The sequence below is a fragment of the Suillus paluster genome (assembly GCF_016628075.1).
Source record: "Suillus paluster strain FC165 chromosome Unknown EDB91scaffold_19, whole genome shotgun sequence".
Lineage (NCBI taxonomy): Eukaryota > Fungi > Basidiomycota > Agaricomycetes > Boletales > Suillaceae > Suillus > Suillus paluster.
The window spans coordinates 200678-219006 of record NW_024537579.1 but is presented as its reverse complement, the minus strand read 5'-3'; the positions used below and the strand labels follow the sequence as shown (position 1 = coordinate 219006).

The window sequence follows — 18329 nt, the reverse complement described above, 5'->3', positions numbered from 1 at the left end:
TATCGATACGGAAGGCCGCATCGGAAGTATGGAGAAGAGAGGATGCCAATTGCGGAATCCTGCCGACCGTTTGGCAGTGCAGAAAAACGTAATTGAACCCTATTAGAACGGCCCAAGGGGAGAAATCTAAGTCCGCGCACAGAAAAGAGTGCCTGAAATAGGAGTAGCGGCAAAGGAAGATGTGAAACTTGGGCCCTCGAGGCGAATGAAGGATTGGAGATTGAATAATATAACTATAAGTGGAGGGATGGGGGGGATTTCGTTATGCTAAGTATTGTATCTATGATACATATTTGATAGGCTGGGTAATAGCTTGGATGATACGGGTTGCGAAGCAGGGAGAGGAGGCGTGGATAAGTAGCTTGATTGACGAGAGAGTGAGTGAGACTCCGCGTGTGTATATCTAGAGTTATCTTACGGTACCGTTTATGATGTCGAGAACAAGGTTAAAGACAGGTTTGACAGGTTGAAGACACACACGGCAGCAACGTGAGATCGAAGGGGAATAGTAAACGGGGAACGGGACCGAGGAGGTTGCAATGTGTTATAACGAAATAAAAAAGTAGAGCAAAAAAAAAAACAATAAAAGTAAAGGCAATGAAAAAGAAGTAATATTCTTATTGGGTAGTTGTGAGCCAAAGTTGATTAATTGAGGTTCGCACAGCCTATCTTTTTTTACCCCGACATCAACTCGACAAGAGAGATCATTTTGGTTGGAATTTACTATTTCCACACGACAAAAATACATGTACCGGGTAAGTCCTTGTAGAAGGTACGCGGATAGTTGAGGAATACTGTTTACGTTGAAATCGGCGATATGTAAGTTAAGAGACGCTCGGAGAAATGACCGCTGGTGCCGAAGTCGTTCTTATTCGCTACCGACAAGCGTTCGGCGCAGAGAAGGAATGAAGAAGGATTATTATGATGACGCGCTGATGTCGGGATGAATGGGAAATGACCGGTTAACGGAAGGGTTAACGGCTTTTATTACTAATTGAGATTCGTTTCTGTATTCTTTTGGAATGTTTCCCATTGTTGTGCCTTGAGATCTTAAGATCAAGATTTAATTCCAAAAAAAGACAGTATCGCCAAGAATCAGCTATCGGTTTTTTTCATAGCTTATTCTAGCTTAATAATTTCATCTTGCCCTTATTTCTCCCAAATCGGATTCCTTGCCCTCTTAAAATCCCGTCGCATCACTTGTAACAATTCACTCCCCCATCTACTACAACTCCCCAACTTTCAATCTGCCTAATTATTTGTTCAAATGATTGAGCAAAAGGCAAATTCTCCCCTCGCTATAAACTCATACAACGTCGCTCAATTACAATTATCCTTGTCAGTACTATTTCTTTTTTTTTCTTTTATATGTCTTGGTACTACTAATCGGATTTCATAATCCGCTTGTCATACGTCAAGATCATGTCTTACTATCTTTCCCTTTCCCTTCTTCCTTTACATCAATCATCGACTGTACTCAATCCCTACTACCTTCAGACTTGATCCAAAACTCGACCCTGTCTCCTTCTCGGACGATTTATCAAATTGTGCCTCCCCGGCTATTGTGTGGGTCATTCGTGCCTTGCTTTACCGCGCCCCGATCACCATATCTGACTTATTATATTTACTCTCTGTCAAGTCCAACTGACTCGGACTTTGATTATTCTACTCGTCGCATGTCAAGCTCTACAGTCTCCGCAGAGACAGACAGCAGTGCAGCCTCTCGTCCTGAAAAGCGTCCTCTATCTCCTTCTAGTTCCCCTCAACCTACTAGACAGCGTCCCTCTTTCTCCTCCGAGCACCCTTCTTGGCATTTCGATTCTACAAATCATAGCCCACAACAAGACGATAAATCTCTCGAGACTGGTCTCGAAAATTCAAAGGTACAACTACCATCTATATTTACTACCTTTGAGGGTCCATTTCGCCGCGCTTCTCTACCGGCTCTTTCACCTGAAACACAGTCTCGCTACCGATCGGCTCCATACCCCCCTACCAATCCCCGTCGGCAATCGCACGCACCCACTAACCAGTCTAATCTGGGTTCATACCATTTCCCTCCTTCGGATACCTCAGAGTTTCCAGATAAATCCACTAGTCGTCCGCGCTTGACTGCTGACACCCACCTCAACTATCCCTACCCAGACTCTTCCTCATACCTCTCAAGCACAACTACCTCTAGTTCCCATTTTTCCTCCACTTTCACATCCCCCCTCACCCCTGATATCAAATCACACGCCGCCCCTACTTCTGCATACGTAGAAACCGATACTTGGAACGAGTCCCCATCAGGTATTGTTCGCCCGAGCTCGACCGGCCAATTACCAGCCAACCTTAACAAGTACGACGACAGCATTAGACACTCCTCCTATTCCCTTCCTCAGTCACAGATGTTTACCGCTGCTCCCCGTCATCCTGCTCAGCAGGATCGTAGACTTTACCCCGCCTCAGGTCCACCCAAGGATGACTGGAATTTTCCTAACCAGGATTATCCCTTTTCCTCCAATAGTACATCATTAAATACGACGAGCAGCCCCGTACCCTCCGCCGCACCACCACCAGCAACAACTTCGTCTCCTACGCGCTCCCCTCCAGCGCCTGCCCCATCATCTACATTAGTTGACCGCCCAATGCGAAAGAGGGGCAAGTTACCCAAGGAAACGACAGATTATTTAAAGGCCTGGTTGCATCGTCATTCAGACCATCCATACCCAAGCGAGGAGGAGAAAAAGCAGCTTTGCCATGCCACTGGGTTGAGCATGAGCCAAGTGTCCAACTGGATGATTAATGTCCGTATTATTTACTTGCCCTCCCCGCCATTCAATTAATTAACATAATTATACAGGCTCGTCGCAGGATTTTAGCACCCGCTCATCGAGCAGCGCAGGGACCTACCACCTCTGCACCATATCCATCTGCCACTCGCACAGTGCCTGCTTCCTCCCTTTTAGACCCCGTCGCGCGCCGTGCTTCGTTGCCCGCAGAGAGTTTACAGTTGTATCACCCCATGTCCCTTCAATCGCTGCCGGGAGGTCACGGTCACCAGTCAGCGTCTACGGAATATAGTGGAACGGGTCGACAGCTCCTTGCGCGCCCATCGCACTATGGTGGTAGTGGCGTCGGTGGCGGCGGCAGTGGCCTAGATTACTCCCAGAATAGGCTTGGGCTGTCCACGTACCATATAGGACACAGCCATCATTCTGGGAGCAGTGGCCAGTCCGGTTACCTTCCTTCGGGCGTTCCGATGTCTGCGCCTCCGTCCCTTCCCCCATCCAACCCATATGCACCTCACAACATGCACAATCAATCCTCGTTGTATCCTGCACAGCATCACCATTCGTCGCTGTCTCCTAGCTTCATTCCGAGTCCGTCGCATAGCTCGCCAAGGCTGCCAGCTCACTCGGCTGACTCGCAGTCGCATAACTATTATAACGATGGTCAATTGCATCCGTCTGTAAATCCAGGGTCCGCCTATTCAGCCCCGCAGTGAACACGATCGCTTGTAACATTGAATCCTATCTGGATGCCTTTGTTTTTTCGAAAACCCGTTCGTGTGTAACAATATTATTATACTGACTACCTAAAGCACCTAATCACTTGTACCACTCGTATTCGCTTTCTTGAAAACCATACACTCCAACCTTGCCCAATCATTCCCTAAAATTGCACACACACTCCGTTTCAATAGACAAGGAGATTTCTGGTCACCGGTTTTCGGGCGCAGTCTGTTGCGACATATTTCTCCCACTGTGGCATTGCACATGATCCTGTGGAACCTCTGCACCTCGTGTCCTTCGCTTGCATCCGGTCTGATTCCTGTGTTCTGGGGTTCTATCTCGCAGCAGAATGCTTCTTATCCTGGGCCCGGACCTCCCTTTTCATAATGAAATCTAGGTACTTCGCAGTCCTGTTGTAATCGAGCCGTTACCTGCATTATTTGATTATAACACCCCTTTTCGGATAGCTTCCGGCCCGCCTGTGGGCAGTGCGAAACGATTAAGTTGAGAACCGAGCACATTAAAACGGCGGTTTCCTAATTCAGGAGACCCCCACTTCATTTTACCTGCTCAGGAATACACGATCCGATGGCTTGCAGAAGGTGCCGTGGATCATATCCGCATACTGGACCGCTGAGGTCGACTCATCGCCGCGATCAACATGACCTAATTCGAACTAACCGCAAACGGATTACTGCTCATATGTACGACACGGTCGCGGTACACCATGAGAATGGGGAGAAAGTGCGGAAGGCCCAGATCATCATCTATGCACCTCCTTCGATTCACTGACCGGATCGCTACGACGCGGGGCGCTTTAACTTTATCAACTTAGGAGGCAAGACGTGCACATGCGCACGTGAGGTACAAAGCCTAGAATAAGCTCTCAAATGTGGCCACCGCCTTGTTGGGATGACTACGCATCGCCTCAATATCCATTCGAGGCCCTTCAGGAACTTCAACTCCGCACACAATGAGTACGAGAGTGATGTAAGTGCAGGAACAGTGCGTCACTTTAACCTTAGAGTCTTACTCTGGTTCATTTGTGTGGAGGGAATGCAACCAGTGATACGTACACACCTTATTGGTATATTGATTGTACAGCTGTCTAGAATGGAAACTGGGGAAAATCAGTGATAACCCTGAAAACAATATTGAAGAGGAGTTTTACAAAAACACACACAAAAAACATACATAGCAAGGCACTTCTCCCATCCTTCGCTTAGAAGTCGAGAACGAAGATCAGACGAAGCGCATACGACGTGACTTCCCGCGGATCTCATACACGAACTGGCCGCCGGGAATTGTTGCCAAGAGAGGCAGCCCTCGAGAGACGAACTGGCGAAATAGACGGTGGGTAATGTCTCGCAACCCTGGCGTGAATTTATGATGCCGTAGTTGATACGCGTGCAATGACATGATCAATGTCATCTTTCGATGTAGGCCGAACGATAAGTAGCGTGTGGTTTCCCGACATGGCCTCTGATTTTACCACAGGGCGAGCGACGATACTGCAAGAGGGAGATAGCTACGGTGTCAGCCAAATATTGTAGCGATCAAAACGAAGAAGCGAAGGGAAAAAATAAGAGAATTAAAAAATAGAATGGCGGGGGATGCCTTCGATCGAAGCAAACATTGTTATCCGAGGGAATTAAGAGAAACAGACGGAAACTGCCAGAGCACGGCATAGATGACGAGAAGTTTCCGACATGGAGTCCCAAAGGACAATAATCTGATGTCAAAAAAAATGATACTTACTTGAAGGTCTTCTCACCGACTGTTGGGGGGTCTATAGAAAACTCCAGCTCGCAAACTAGCGAGAACAGAAATGCCTTGATCCTGGGGAGCCAAAAATATCAATACAAGGTGCAATTAGACAAACGGGATGACACAGAGCGGAGTATAATTCAAGTAGAGATCCAAGAAAGGCTCCACCTATCTTGCCACTGTGCCTGACAGGTCAAGTTCGCGTGCTTAACAACGCATAGGAGAGCTCATGTGTGCGACCGCATGTTCATGGGAAAGTAAAGTGCAGGGCCCGCAGGTGAGCAGCGGTCCGCCTCAAACTGAAAACCCCAGAGGGAAAAAGGCACCGGGGAACACTTACTCTGCAAGGGCGAACCTGAAGCCGATGCATCCATGGCTCTCGCTAAGGAACGTAAGCATGTCGGAATAAGTTTGACTTGCTCAGGAGGGTTCCGCCATCGTTCAGGTCTGTCTCAATCTGTCAGGGAAAGTCAGATGGACCACGAGGGAACGTGCCTGAAGGAGCAAATACCTTCCCCCGATATGTCCTTCTTGTTAATGGCCTGAATGGGTATGGTGAAAATGTCATGCTTTCTGATCTTGATAGAATTCCTGTACTGCCCACTCTTGTCTAGAAAGGGTTCCGCCACTGATATTTCGGCATCCTTAGTCGCGACTCTCATTGCCCAGGTGACTGGCGCGTGCAATCTAGGCGTCTCACGAACAACCCAATCGAGATACTCTAGCTTTCCGACACCATCGTCTAGAGTCGGTGAATTGATAGGAATTGTTCGAAGAGCCTTGCGAAGCGTTCTCCGACTGTCTGGAAATTTGGCCGAAGCGTACAGACACCATGACAGTGTAGAGGACGTGGTTTCCTAGCCTGCGGTCAGAAAAGTCGAAATCTGACAGAGGATTTCGTCTGTGCTCATATGCCGCGAATTGGTCCCACTGGATCGACAGTAAGTTCCAGCTTCCATATTTCCAATCGCTGAAACACACTAACAACGGTCAAGAGAACCCTCTGTCTTGGAACATTCTTTGTGCAACCGTGCTTGGAAGGCGATCCTCGATAAGCTGGAGCCCGATGCAATTGAGATGCGCATGCGCTTGTGCCATCGTTGTACTATGACGCCGCTGATGGAGCATGATTAACAGCCCCGCCACAGGGCAAGATTTGTTAGCAGCGGGAAAGATGGCCCGCTCACCAAATGTCTTAGCAGGGGTACCCAAGTCTCGAATATGCTTCTGAGCGCTAACTGCCGCGCAGTAGTGAAGATTGGACGGTAGGCATTAGCCAATTCGTCGGTTTCCCTCGCCAGGGCGTTGAACTGGTACCCAAACCCTGGTAATGTTTAAAATACTTGGCGCCACATGACAAGCTTATAGAAAGCTACTAGCAAGTCCAATGACGTCCAAAGTTGCTTTCGACAACCAAACAATAACATCAATGGGTTTAGAACCATGCTCTTGGACGGCCTGAATATCGCGCAGCTAGAAAAAATGTGCTATGATTACTCCGTCAACGAGTTAATCTCTTACCTGATTGGCTTTATCCCAGAACACTGGATTCAGAGTTTTAATGTGCGCAGCCGTGAATACCGGAGCCTAAAGTGCGGAAGCAATTGGGACACGATCAGTAAGCCTGCACGCTGCAGTGCAAAGTTCGAGGTTCATCGAATGGGGGCAAATGTTTCCCGCGTACAGGCGCACCCCGGGCGGACCACAACAATGCTGCAGCTAATTTGACATAGTATCGGATAATATCATGACTGACCAGTATTCTCCGCTACAATCGTAACGAACGAGCCTGACCTGCCTTTTGTGAGTCTCCCCTTCTGCTATCAGTACTCCGAGTTCGCCGGCACCCATGCTGGCCAGCTTGTTGTGAATGAAGTCGGGTTTATAGTAAATGTCAGACTTATCCAGTAATAGCGGTTAAGTCGGTCATCATCAGCCGATATCCTCCAAAAAAACTTCCGTATGCATAAATCATTCCGTACCGAGCCTTCCAGTCAGCAAGGAGACCGTTGTCTTCTTGGTGGTACATCTCCGCAAGATTACCAAAAAGTAGCGACGGGCAGGGTGAACTGCGAAGCTCGTTCAAGGGGGACTGGTAGAGCAAAGAGAATTACGTCCTTCAAGACATAACCTGACAGCAGGGTACCACAGATACCAAGCTGAACAACGCCGGGCCTCCGACGCGGGGCTTGCAGGGACTCGTCACGAGCGGACCGTGAGAGATATTTCCCAATCATGGTCTTGACTTAAATCAAGTATATGAGGGTATGAATACGTCTTCTTCGCCAATCCAGTGAATTAATGTCGAAGCTCGAACTGATATATCAGCAGCTGTGTTCTCCCCCAGCTTCCGAGCTTCTCTCGATCCATCCGAACGACCTGGCTGCTTCTGGCTTCGAGCTTCCTGCAGGTTGGGAGGGTTGGTGGGAATGGGCCACATCGATAGACGATGAATCTACAACGTGCTTCCCGAGGTGGATGTCGCTTCTCCATTACTACTCTGCGTCCGATGACCAGCCGACGGGGAACCAAGTCCCAAGTAATAAATCTTCAGTAGGCCTGATTTATGCTAATCAGTGCGTGCACCCAGCATGCTCATCCTGCAATAGATCCCGCCCGATTTGAAAACTCTCATCGATATAATTATTCGCCTCCAATTGAAGAGAAATCTTGTTCCCGTCGGGAACACCTCCGAGTCGGGTTAGTCACACTCCGGAGACCTTCCGGGCGCACTAGTACTAAACGGCTTCCTCACTTATTCGGCTCATCATGCTGCTTTGCATATCCAGGGAATGCTCATCGAGCTGCTTCTCGATCGTATGGCATGTCACCAAAGAAAGATCATGAGGTCTCCAGGATGTCAGACTACATCAACCGACTTTTATACCCAGGTTCTGCGGACACACTGAAACATGTTGTTGATGTTGGTTCAGGACAAGTTAGTATCTTCTTTTGTATATCTTCCAACCTTCAAGTCACAGGAATGCATTATCCAATGATCAATGATTTTCTTCTCAGGGATATTTGTCTCGTGCGCTCCAAAATTTGGGTCACCATGTGTTAGCTCTTGATTTCAATGACATCCAGACCTCCGGGGCTGAGCGCTGGAAAGCAAAAGAAGCAGCAAGAAGGCAGAAGCAGCTTAAAAAGGGAAAGGATGCCCAGAGCCCGCCCGACTTAAACCATCACTGCAACGATCCCCTTTTCCAACCACACGTGCCCACCTCTGTGCCTTCGGCTTCCACTGCCAGCAAAAACGGGCGCATCGTGCATAGCCGTATTGGTTCTCTTACCCACCAGACCATCTGCATCAATCCCCGTACACTCGAATCGTCGATTCATGATTGGCTTCTCTCCGGTGAAGCCAACCAAATCGCTGGTAGTATGATCGGGGATTTACTTGTCGGCGGGGGTGAGCGAGACACACCTCAGGAGAAGCCAGTTCCTGTAATGATGGTTGCCCTTCACGCGTGCGGATCGCTCACACCTGATGTCCTTCGCACCTTCCTGTCTAATCACCGTAGACCCTCACCCCCCGATGTTCGCATTTGGACGGCGCAGGCACTCGTTGTAGTGGGATGCTGTTACAACTTGATGGCGCCTGAGGGTGAGCATCAGTTTTTACGACTGTTTTAGTCAAGGATTGTTACAGCTACATTGTAGATTTTCCGTTGTCCAGGTCGCTCCGTGAGCGAACACCAGTAGCAACACTTCCCCTTGCCTCTCGCCACCTGGCTGCACAGATTCCATCTCAATGGCTCCGCAATGAAACGTGTGCTCGAGAAGCAACTCTGGCGATACGCAAAGTGGTTTTTCGAGCCCTCCTTCAGCCTGTCCTTCAAGTAATAGGTGCAGGGGAAGCCTCTGCAAATCACACTGCAGAAGAGCTCCGTGGCGCAGGCCAAACACCAGAAAATAGGCGGTTGGGCAAGCTCCCTAATGCTGCGTACAAGGATTGGGAAACATTCCTGGATGGTGCGACGTCGAAGATCGGCGTCCGACTCGACCAATCTGCAACACAGCTTCCTGTTTATATTCACAATGAGCGCGTCCGAAGGCAGCTGGAAAGTGCCTTGTCGGTATTGCACGTGTTAAGGTGCATCATGGGGCCTCTAATAGAATCTCTCATCCTTCTCGATAGGCATGAATGGATTCGAGAAGAGTTGAGTGAAAGCAGTGAATCACCGGAGTCAAACGTAATGGACGTTGACCTGATAAACCTGTTTGACCAAGCAACAGGAAGTGGAAGGAACGTAGCTATTGTTATCAAGCCTCGCGAGTGGCTCAATATGATTTAACATTCTATGACCAACCGGAAGGCACCCTCGGTCTTTCTGTGGATCATAGTTGAACGTACATTAAGGATCGACTTGATTGACATCAGAGCCTCGGAATGGCCACGAAAAGATGTCCTTTCCGATCTTCACTGCGATAGTATCCGCGCCGAACCCTCCGGTGTGAGCGGATGAGACTTTAGCACCAAATTGCTGGTTTAGCGTAGGGATCAACACAGATGGAAAGTGGGGAATACGCGGAAAACACTCGGTCTGGAATTCTTTATTGGATTGCCCGATGTCCCCGCTACTGGACAAATTGTTGCCCGATGTGCCTTCTGCTGGTATGGCACTTTCATAGGCGAGAGGTTGTCCTTTAACGTCGACATCTCCGTTCACTGACGTGTCAGGATCCAGAAGAGCCCATGCTATCGAAACGTGGAACTTTGGTTGGCTGTAAAAATCTCGTTGGCGTAGGGACTGAAGGGTTGGGGATAGTGCAGATAGCAAATTCCTCAGCTACAATAGGTCAGTTTGGAATCAATTGAGGTGGCTGAGGACAAGGACGAACTTCATGATGACCGGCTCCTATCTCGAGGGAAAGGAACGCCCTCGTTCGCTCATCGTTTGTAAGCTCCGAAAACGTTGCGAATGAAGCCTGGAATCTTCATACGGACGGTGAGAGACCATAATCTATGCAATGAATGAATTGTAGGCGCACGGAGTTTGGCGCGAAGCGATAAGTTTTATGGCTTGTTTGAACTCTTCTCGTTGGTGGGCACGAAGGAATATCGGTCGAGTTAACGACAAGTGCAGCTCCCGCGCCCTGCGAGAGCTACCTACTACCACGCCACCACTATTCCTACTACACGAGACAATTTCCCCTATGGCATGAGCGGCTGGGACCATTTCCTTGGTGACATCAAGCACCTCTTCGACCAACGAGTACAATGCAGTTTTGGGCTGCACCACGAGGGGAATGTAAACATATGCGGCATATTGGCCCTCTACGTGCGGAGTTGCACGAATTCGTCCTTGGTGAAGAGAAGGATCATCGACGGGTACTGGTACGATCAAGGATGATGCAAGAGACGGTAGCTTTCCTGTGCGTACATTAAGTAGCCTCATGCAAAGAGACGATGAAATGGCTAACTTCTTCTTTCTCTCTGGAGCATTGGTTGGAGCTTCGTCTTCAGAGCTAGAGTAAGCTACAAGGGCCCCTGATGTGCGCTTCATGCACGACTGGTGTTTTGATGTTATGAATCTGGTACAGAACCGCTTCCGTCTCACTGCACCCGCCGGCAGACTCCGAGTTTCATGATCTACTGAGCGCTGATCGATGATCCGAGTCGCAATACTAGCTTATCTTGATCATGAGTGTTCAATTCATCAATAACCTGAATTCTTCTACCAACCAGCCAAGTCAAGCTCACTCGCACGAGCTTGGTGGTGCGCCCCACGATCATGGCGAACATGGTCATACACACGAGCACCTAGATCACCCAGGTCGGTTTCGTTATTGAGCCTATCTGATTGATTGTTACATTTGCTTTCTTGCAGGTAAATTCTCTGAGCGGGACCTTCCCGACTACTCTTTACGAAACTTCCAAGAAAGGGGCTTTACGGTCGGAATTGGGGGGTAAGTTGACAAGCTTGCGATACTACTTTTGCATGATAGCGATCACTCTACACAGACCTGTTGGTTCCGGTAAAACAGCCTTGACCCTTGCGTTATGCAGGAAGCTTCGTAGTAAATATAACATCGGTGAGAAAATATGGCATGATCTTCTGCATTCTGTGAAACTTCAATACACTTAGCTACTGTGACGAATGACATCTTCACCCGCGAAGACCAAGAATTCCTTATCAAGAACAAGGCTCTCCCAACGCCGCGTATTCTAGCTATTGAGACCGGTGGCTGCCCTCACGCGGCGATCCGCGAGGATATCAGTGCCAACATGGGCGCTTTGGAGACACTTCAAGCGAAGTTTGGCTGCCAGCTCCTTTTCGTGGAAAGCGGAGGGGATAACCTAGCTGCCAATTATTCCCGTGAATTAGCGGACTACATTATATACGTCATAGACGTAGCGGTATGTCCGTCAGACGCTCGATGATTTTCTGTCTCATGTGCATTTCCAGGGAGGAGACAAGATTCCCCGTAAAGGCGGACCAGGCATTTCGCAGTCTGACCTTTTGGTAATTAACAAGGTCGGTCAAAATTTGTTCTACATTTATAGACCTCCTCACTGTCGAGGTTCAAGGTCGACATCGCGCAGTATGTTGGCGCGTCTCTTGATGTGATGAGACGTGATTCGAAACTCATGCGCGGAGACGGTCCAACTATTTTTACGAGCATCAAGAACGACCAAGGCGTGGATGACATCGTAGAGCTTATCTTAGCTGCTTGGCGAACAGCCGGTGAGCCCGGGACACAAGGTGCAGTGGGTGATGATGAGTGAGGAGGTAATAAAAGAATGCTTGAAAGAATTGTAAGATGATGATGAATAAGGAAGTGATAAGAGCTGTAAAGAATCGTAAGCAACTTCCCTTGTACTATGAGGCTGCGTTAAGTATGATACCTTTATTTTGAACTTTAAAGTGCCAGGATTGTATTCCAGACTTGTGTGCGACTTTCGCGACTCAGTTACCTGACCCTCCTGAAAGATACCCTAGAAAGGTTACTAGTATGACTTGTCTCCGACTGCACGGAGCTGCTTGCCTGCACTGGTCGTAAAATATGATACTACTTACGTCGAAGCTTTAAATAAAGTGTAGCAATATTTGCTCACACACATCTATTTATTTATTTTGGAAGTTACCGGTACGCCGGCCTTAAGTATTTCAAACAGCCATACTTAAGTTTGAATGAAAAGCTCGAAGCATCGAGTGCTTCTGTCACTATGAAGTAGCGTCATCCCTGACTAGGACTTGACAACCAAAATTCGATATGATGACGTAATCACAGGATGCTCCAGGCTTCATTAAGCACCTTAAGCCTTGTGCCACCGCGCACAGCATACAGTGCTCCTTCGTTGATATTTCTTCTCCATTCAAACTACGATGAACGCTCAGTCGAACAACAACCCGTACACGATTGTGCGCATCAAGCGTAAACGTACCGATGAACCACTCGACGTGCTTGGTGTGTTGCTCATGCCACCGTTCGCGAAGTCAACTTCTGACAATGACATCAGTCGTCGAGTCTCGGGTACGCAGAAAGAAGTCAAAAGGTGGTCGCGATGTTTTCCAGTTTGTTCAAACTGTCGAAGAGACCGTCTGGGAGGATAAGCAACTGCAGGTGACGCTGCAGGTGAGTTAGCTTTAAGACTTGTCGCGCTCGCGTTTCATACGAGTTCTTTCATCCCTCCAGAACCAAATCTCGAAATTATCGCAAAACCATCATGAAAATAATATGCAGCCCTCAGCGCCTGCGGATGTTACGAATCTGCCTGGGGCACAACGCAGTCGGCAATCAGCTGATGAGGGGAGACGCTACACGATCGTTCCTACACGCGAGTCTGCTGAAAACACCAAGTTTGCTACCAGTCCGTGAGTTTACTGGTGATGTTGCCACATACTTGTCTCATCTGCGGTAGTCCAAAGGTCATATCTGTGAAGGACGTTCAATCTCCAAGTGACTTCAGGATGTATGATGCCGTTCCTGCTGATCAGAAGCCTACGTCTCCTATCTTCGATTCCGAAATGGAGAAATTCCTACCCATGCTGCAAAACTACTTACGCAGTAGGCATCTCTTCTCTTGATACCTCGCATCCTCATACCCAACCCTTCCAGTGAATGATGAGCCCTCGCAAGTTCTCTCAGCTGCTCCCCCAGCAGAGGATTATGTTTGGGACGTGTTCTACAGGCGTCCTGGCACACTCAGCGAATGGAACTCAGTTGCTAATATCGGAACACTGTAAGTTGCCTGGTTGAATCAGTAATAAAATCCTTGGCTAGAATGTTGTTGCGTTTACAGTGAAGGCCTTCCTCCGTCACTGGATGACCCTTACTCCAGTGACTCGGAGTCCGAGGAGGAGGATGAAGCCGACGAAGATTCAAATGGTATTTGCACGTTTCGGCACTAGATCTTTCATCTGACACGGCATTTCCCAGCCGAGGAATACTACAAGAACGACTATCCAGATGAGGATGATTCAAACGACAGCGAAGGGAGCGGTATGTTTTTCGTGGCCTCATTCTAGAGTCAGTCTGAAATCCGCTTGTAGATATATTTCATGAAAGTTCTGAGGCAGAAGACGATCTTCGGTATAACAATCTGAATGATGAAGACAACTATTGGAGGTAAGGAATTCGGTCATAGAGCATGGTTCTAGAATTTGCATTTCATGGCTTATGGACACACGACTCACACCTTGTACTACCAACTTTTTTCTACATCTATACATCTCCCTTGCTTCGCGACTTACAACGGCATTCGCTCTTAGTTTCTTCTTAGATTCCTCAGCATCATCATCTTCACATCGCCGAATCATGAACTTTCGCCGTCTTTGAGTTCAAACTATCATTTGCATTAAATCAATCGGAGCAAGCGCATATAGAGATCACATACCACGCCAGCATGCCTTGACCGCCGCCTCCCAAGCCTACCAACCGTCAACAGTCCAAGGAAACCCAGAGTGACAGCCATCAATGCAACAACTACAAGAGTCACACCCGCGCCAAGAACACCAGCTCCAGCTGGACTGATCTTAGGTCGAGCAGCAGCTTCTCCTTGATCTGTCGCAAGAGCAAGAGCAGCGCAGCCCCTATCTTGGGTGTTGGCACAAATATCGCACCAAGCTGCTGTAGTATTTACTGCGACAGGCTGGTGCAGGTACAGTCAACGAGGCAAGGCTAGATGAAGCTACCTTCACTCACAGCCATCGCATCAATGAAAGCAGATAACGGGACATCTCCTGTGCGGTTGAGGAAGTTGTATGTCACGAAGGTTGCGTCACTCCCATTTTTGAAGTTGAAACGGATGACAGGTTCACCACCCGCAGAAGATTGACGCAATTCCAAAGCAACGGTAGCAGCGTAGTTGACTAGCTGTGTGTCAGTCAAGCTCGCGACAAACATAAAACCAGTATACTGACCAATACCTGCAAGACTCGGGTTTGCAGAAGTGACGCCTGTCATATTAAAGAGGGAGAGGAAAGGTTTGTATGCGATGGCAGTAATCGACAACTTCAGAGGGTTTGTGGAGTTCGCGATGTCTGCGAATCCATTGAGAATCGATGGCAGAAGAGTCAAACCGGCAACTGGGGACGATCGTCACGAATGAATCAAAATTTCTCCAGAACTACACGTACTGTTCCCGATGCCTCCAATGGCCCGGTCACTAAAGACATTGTACTCGTGCCAGTTAGCCAAATCTTGTGCTTGCGCTAGGTATGTGGGAGGGAGAGCCTGGGCAAAGGTGGCATTGTGAATATCGTTCATATTCATAAAATCGAATATCTGCTGGCGCATTTAGCCTAGCGCTGCATCAACAGCAGGTGAGCATACGTTCCACTACAAATTGGGGTTAGGAACACGGACGAAATGCTACTCGCTCGGAGCGTACCATATTCTGCAACTGAACCGATCTTCCATTCAGATAAGGAGGCAGAGAGTCCAAGAAAGATGCGCTTTGTACAGCCATCTCTTGAAAGTTGGATGAATCGTAAAACGCTGTCGTATGAGTGGTGAAGGTCTGAAAGGTACCATCATTAGGGAAAAACGTTCCAGGGATTTTGTTTTGACAAACATTGCAATCAGTGAAACCTTCCAATGATACACTCAGGTTGGGATCCACAGACTCGACTACCCTGTGTGAGCGTTGGTTGCTTGTTGAAGTGTCTACAAGAGCTCACTAGGTATATACTTTGCAACATGCCAGTCAGGGGAAGCGAGACCGGTATTACATTAAACACATACCTGATACCCTCCAAGGGGAGCCGTAATCGTCGTCCCATTAGCGAGGGTGATATTGTTGGAGGGCGTAACAGGCCAAAGTCCCTGCGTTAGTGATACACAAGAATCATAAATAACTCCATCTTCGCCTCCAAGGTCTGCTTGAATGTACACCTGGGACTGATTGAACAATCCTGTACTTATGCCATCGATGTACGATGGCGATGACTGATTCAAGTACAATGAACGCAGGTAGTCTCCAAGCAGAAACTCTTGTTGCTAAAAGAAATTGATGAAAGTGCACATGGCTGAAAATTACTGACGTACGCTGCCCAGGGGGGTTATCTGCGTGGCTGTTGCAGTATAGGTTTGAGGGTTTTGATAAAATCCTTGTCGATCCCCGTGACGAACAAGCAATACGACGCCCAACAGTTGGCTGTTAGTATCTTGTGACATGATTGGGAGAAGAAGAGTGCCAGGGAGCAAACAATGACACTGGTCTGCCATTCATTTATACCATCGTGATGTCGCATCGTGCCCTGAGGTGCCAGGTTCACGCGTACCAATATCGCCGACGTCAAATTCTGTCAATCGTGTACTATCGAATTGGCAGACGATAGTCCGGTACCATCATCGTCATTTCTCTGGTACCTAGCCTAACGGGAACTTGAAGTGCCAGCGATTTTTTCAACTGCAGCTCTGAGCGGCGCTCGGCTGCAGCTGAAGTGCCAGTACAGGTCAACCCTTGGCAAAGTACTTAGTGCGCGAACCACGGTACTAAGTTGTGCCAGTTACTTGCTGACTTGATCATGTGGGATACGGCTTGATCGATTGATCATGCGGGATACGACTTGAGCTTATATCCACCAAACATTCACGCGATTATATATATAACGGATCTAGCCGTCACTTATGATCTTCTCCGCACGGCGCGACAAGTCACAACCACCGAACGTCTTTCTACTTTTTTAAAAAGATCTATAGCGGTTCGGGGTTCGGTCACGGTTCGAACAGGTCCGCATACGGTTCTCATATTCTATTATTCTCCGAACCTCGAACCCAACCACCTCTGGACCCTCCCGAACCTAACCGTAACTGGACCGAACCGTGGTTCGGTTCGGGGTTCAAAACTGGCTCGGTGGGTTCAGAACCGGACAGCGGCAACATTACCCTGGACACCTTTCCCTTGCCCTTTGGGTCAAGAAGGGCTGTAATGAAGATGTGCATCATGGGTAGAAACTTGATTCGAAGCAAACATGATCTGTCACTAGTCGCGCAAATCATATTTATCTGATTGGGTCGGACTCGTTCGCGTTCTCATTGACGCCGCCGCCGCTTGGCAATGGCAACCTGATCATTGCGCTTAGCCTAATAATTGTGCAGAGAAACTTGTATTGGACGGGTAAGGAGACTCTGTTCATCACGAACATCCCGGAGACTCGCCCAAGACCAGTAGCCTTCGTCTCACTTCTCAGGCTGTCCCCGCGGTACAGCACAGGTCTCCTTATCTTTAATATCAAAATCTGATCTACACTTTTGATTGGAATTCTGTACCAGTACTTGGTAATTGCGTCTCGAGTCTCGACTATGTGGCACGGTTAGTGATGTGCAAGGCCCGGCTTGAAGCCCCGGGCCGGCCCAAGCCGGGCCCAGCCCAGGCCTAAGTCACGGCCTGAGCAGGGCTTAGGCCTGGGCTTGGATTTAGAAAAGCCTAAGCCGGCGGCCCAAGCCGCGGCTTTGGTACATGACCGCGAACCAGCCTGGTCACGTCGGTGGCCACGTTCGCCAAACCAGGGAAGCATCATGATGACCAGGCAAGTACGCAGCGAACTGCCGTGTGTACTGCCCGATTGGGCGCTCGGCTCGGGCTGATCTCGGTCCTCTCTGTGACGGTCTCTTGTTCTTCCGCCCATGCACCACAACTGACACGACCATGATCAGCGCCCTTGTTGCCTGCAACTCATTGCACTGACGCTAACGCCAATGAGCGACGACTGGTGGGCTCGAAAGCCCTGGTGCTTTTCTATTTTTCTGTCTACCCATTAACTTATTCCTGTAACTCGTACTCTCGACGACGCGCTGATCTTGACCGACCCTTCCTGCCTAAGCTAAAATCAACTCGATCGCGCCCACTTCCCTTCGTATTTTCATTTTTCACGTGTCCACAAGCGGTCGCCGTTGTGTGTTCAGCAATTTCTGTGAATTCTGTGGTCACTCGATCGCAAGTGATGTTGTTTATCGTTGCAGCAGGCAACTAAGAAGAGCAGAGCCGGCGGTCTCAAGATGCTAATTCGCGAAGTCTTCAGTGACTCTGATGATGATTTATTGATCAACTGCTCACTGCAACTGTCCCTGCGGCTCGTCTGCTTGTTTGCACTGCAAGCTAGGTGCGTCTTTTTTCACTTATATCTATCACTGACAACTATTTACATATCTGTTAGTCACTGCTTGTTGTGTGCGCTATTTTAGATTTACAACTATAACTGATCATGTATACAGTATCCTTGCTCCTTGCTTTACTTGTCTCCGCATGCTGCCGCTCATTTGTGCTTACCTGCATTGTTCCTGGCATATAGGTGCATTTATATATATATCTATGTACATTGCATTGTCATCGCAGCAATTCAGTGCATGGGCCGCGGCTTGCTTGGGCCCAAGCCCCGGCTTTGGGCCGGCTTGGGCTCACGGCTCAGGCTTGAAATCTGGTGGGCCTAAGCCGGGGCTTTGAGCCCAAGCCGGGCCGGAACATCACTAGGCACGGTGCTCTGGCGAAGCAAGAACTTCAGTGAGTCACTTACTCACATGTCTTAAGAAGAAGTCGGATCCGAGTGTGGTCGGCCTCAAGGTTAAGAGTCGGATAGCCTGATGCATAGTATGTATGCACCCATGAATCGA

The 18329-nt window shown here is 48.7% G+C and overlaps 7 protein-coding genes across 7 annotated transcripts; 4 read left to right on the top strand and 3 right to left on the bottom strand.

Annotated features, from left to right (window-relative positions):
- Window positions 1-1676: 1676 nt before the first annotated feature.
- EDB91DRAFT_1081187 (uncharacterized protein) lies at window positions 1677-3490 on the top strand (the record flags this gene model as incomplete). Its single annotated transcript, XM_041315347.1, has 2 exons — window positions 1677-2789; window positions 2846-3490. The coding sequence occupies 2 exons, from the start codon at window positions 1677-1679 to the stop codon at window positions 3488-3490; spliced, it is 1758 nt and encodes a 585-aa protein (XP_041178313.1).
- A 1761-nt stretch (window positions 3491-5251) lies between these two features.
- EDB91DRAFT_1236754 (cytochrome P450) lies at window positions 5252-7501 on the bottom strand (the record flags this gene model as incomplete). Its single annotated transcript, XM_041321501.1, has 11 exons — window positions 5252-5336; window positions 5605-5642; window positions 5681-5711; window positions 5760-6121; window positions 6294-6380; window positions 6452-6588; window positions 6641-6722; window positions 6786-6851; window positions 7059-7116; window positions 7247-7356; window positions 7379-7501. The coding sequence occupies 11 exons, from the start codon at window positions 7499-7501 to the stop codon at window positions 5252-5254; spliced, it is 1179 nt and encodes a 392-aa protein (XP_041178312.1).
- Window positions 7502-7767: 266 nt separating this feature from the next.
- Window positions 7768-9897, top strand: EDB91DRAFT_236433 (methyltransferase domain-containing protein). The gene is made up of 4 exons (XM_041326562.1): window positions 7768-7817; window positions 7874-8202; window positions 8283-8871; window positions 8928-9897. Exons 2-4 carry the CDS (start codon window positions 8089-8091, stop codon window positions 9560-9562), a joined length of 1338 nt encoding a protein of 445 aa, XP_041178311.1. The 5' UTR covers window positions 7768-7817; window positions 7874-8088; the 3' UTR covers window positions 9563-9897.
- On the bottom strand, window positions 9171-10996 carry EDB91DRAFT_236691 (uncharacterized protein). The gene is made up of 4 exons (XM_041326563.1): window positions 10688-10996; window positions 10260-10636; window positions 10110-10203; window positions 9171-10057 (listed from the first exon to the last, which is right to left on the bottom strand). The coding sequence occupies exons 1-4, from the start codon at window positions 10772-10774 to the stop codon at window positions 9623-9625; spliced, it is 993 nt and encodes a 330-aa protein (XP_041178310.1). The 5' UTR covers window positions 10775-10996; the 3' UTR covers window positions 9171-9622.
- On the top strand, window positions 10826-12356 carry EDB91DRAFT_1126436 (urease accessory protein UreG). The gene is made up of 6 exons (XM_041318434.1): window positions 10826-11044; window positions 11099-11177; window positions 11233-11303; window positions 11357-11628; window positions 11678-11746; window positions 11800-12356. The coding sequence occupies exons 1-6, from the start codon at window positions 10912-10914 to the stop codon at window positions 11995-11997; spliced, it is 822 nt and encodes a 273-aa protein (XP_041178309.1). The 5' UTR covers window positions 10826-10911; the 3' UTR covers window positions 11998-12356.
- Window positions 12357-12438: 82 nt separating this feature from the next.
- On the top strand, window positions 12439-14098 carry EDB91DRAFT_236327 (uncharacterized protein). The gene is made up of 8 exons (XM_041326561.1): window positions 12439-12680; window positions 12733-12848; window positions 12909-13087; window positions 13135-13280; window positions 13332-13455; window positions 13516-13601; window positions 13653-13715; window positions 13766-14098. Exons 1-8 carry the CDS (start codon window positions 12599-12601, stop codon window positions 13843-13845), a joined length of 876 nt encoding a protein of 291 aa, XP_041178308.1. The 5' UTR covers window positions 12439-12598; the 3' UTR covers window positions 13846-14098.
- Window positions 14071-15890, bottom strand: EDB91DRAFT_1051369 (histidine phosphatase superfamily; the record flags this gene model as incomplete). Its single annotated transcript, XM_041313601.1, has 10 exons — window positions 14071-14364; window positions 14418-14584; window positions 14636-14800; window positions 14852-14999; window positions 15048-15053; window positions 15106-15234; window positions 15289-15344; window positions 15395-15404; window positions 15459-15713; window positions 15762-15890. The coding sequence occupies 10 exons, from the start codon at window positions 15888-15890 to the stop codon at window positions 14071-14073; spliced, it is 1359 nt and encodes a 452-aa protein (XP_041178307.1).
- Between the last annotated feature and the right edge of the window lie 2439 nt (window positions 15891-18329).

Coding starts and splice junctions, on each gene's coding strand:
- EDB91DRAFT_236691 (XM_041326563.1), bottom strand. CDS start 10,774: ATGAAGCGCACATCAGGGGCCCTTGTAGCTTACTCTAGCTCTGAAGAC. Junction 10,637..10,687: donor CAGAGAGAAAGAAGAAGTTA/GCCATTTCATCG, acceptor CGCACAGGAAAG/CTACCGTCTCTTGCATCATC. Junction 10,204..10,259: donor ATCGCTTCGCGCCAAACTCC/GTGCGCCTACAA, acceptor GTCCGTATGAAG/ATTCCAGGCTTCATTCGCAA.
- EDB91DRAFT_236327 (XM_041326561.1), top strand. CDS start 12,599: ATGAACGCTCAGTCGAACAACAACCCGTACACGATTGTGCGCATCAAG. Junction 12,681..12,732: donor TGAACCACTCGACGTGCTTG/GTGTGTTGCTCA, acceptor CAATGACATCAG/TCGTCGAGTCTCGGGTACGC. Junction 13,088..13,134: donor ACCAAGTTTGCTACCAGTCC/GTGAGTTTACTG, acceptor CATCTGCGGTAG/TCCAAAGGTCATATCTGTGA.
- EDB91DRAFT_1126436 (XM_041318434.1), top strand. CDS start 10,912: ATGAGTGTTCAATTCATCAATAACCTGAATTCTTCTACCAACCAGCCA. Junction 11,045..11,098: donor CGAGCACCTAGATCACCCAG/GTCGGTTTCGTT, acceptor GCTTTCTTGCAG/GTAAATTCTCTGAGCGGGAC. Junction 11,178..11,232: donor TTTACGGTCGGAATTGGGGG/GTAAGTTGACAA, acceptor CACTCTACACAG/ACCTGTTGGTTCCGGTAAAA.
- EDB91DRAFT_236433 (XM_041326562.1), top strand. CDS start 8,089: ATGTCACCAAAGAAAGATCATGAGGTCTCCAGGATGTCAGACTACATC. Junction 8,203..8,282: donor TTGATGTTGGTTCAGGACAA/GTTAGTATCTTC, acceptor TTTTCTTCTCAG/GGATATTTGTCTCGTGCGCT. Junction 8,872..8,927: donor CAACTTGATGGCGCCTGAGG/GTGAGCATCAGT, acceptor GCTACATTGTAG/ATTTTCCGTTGTCCAGGTCG.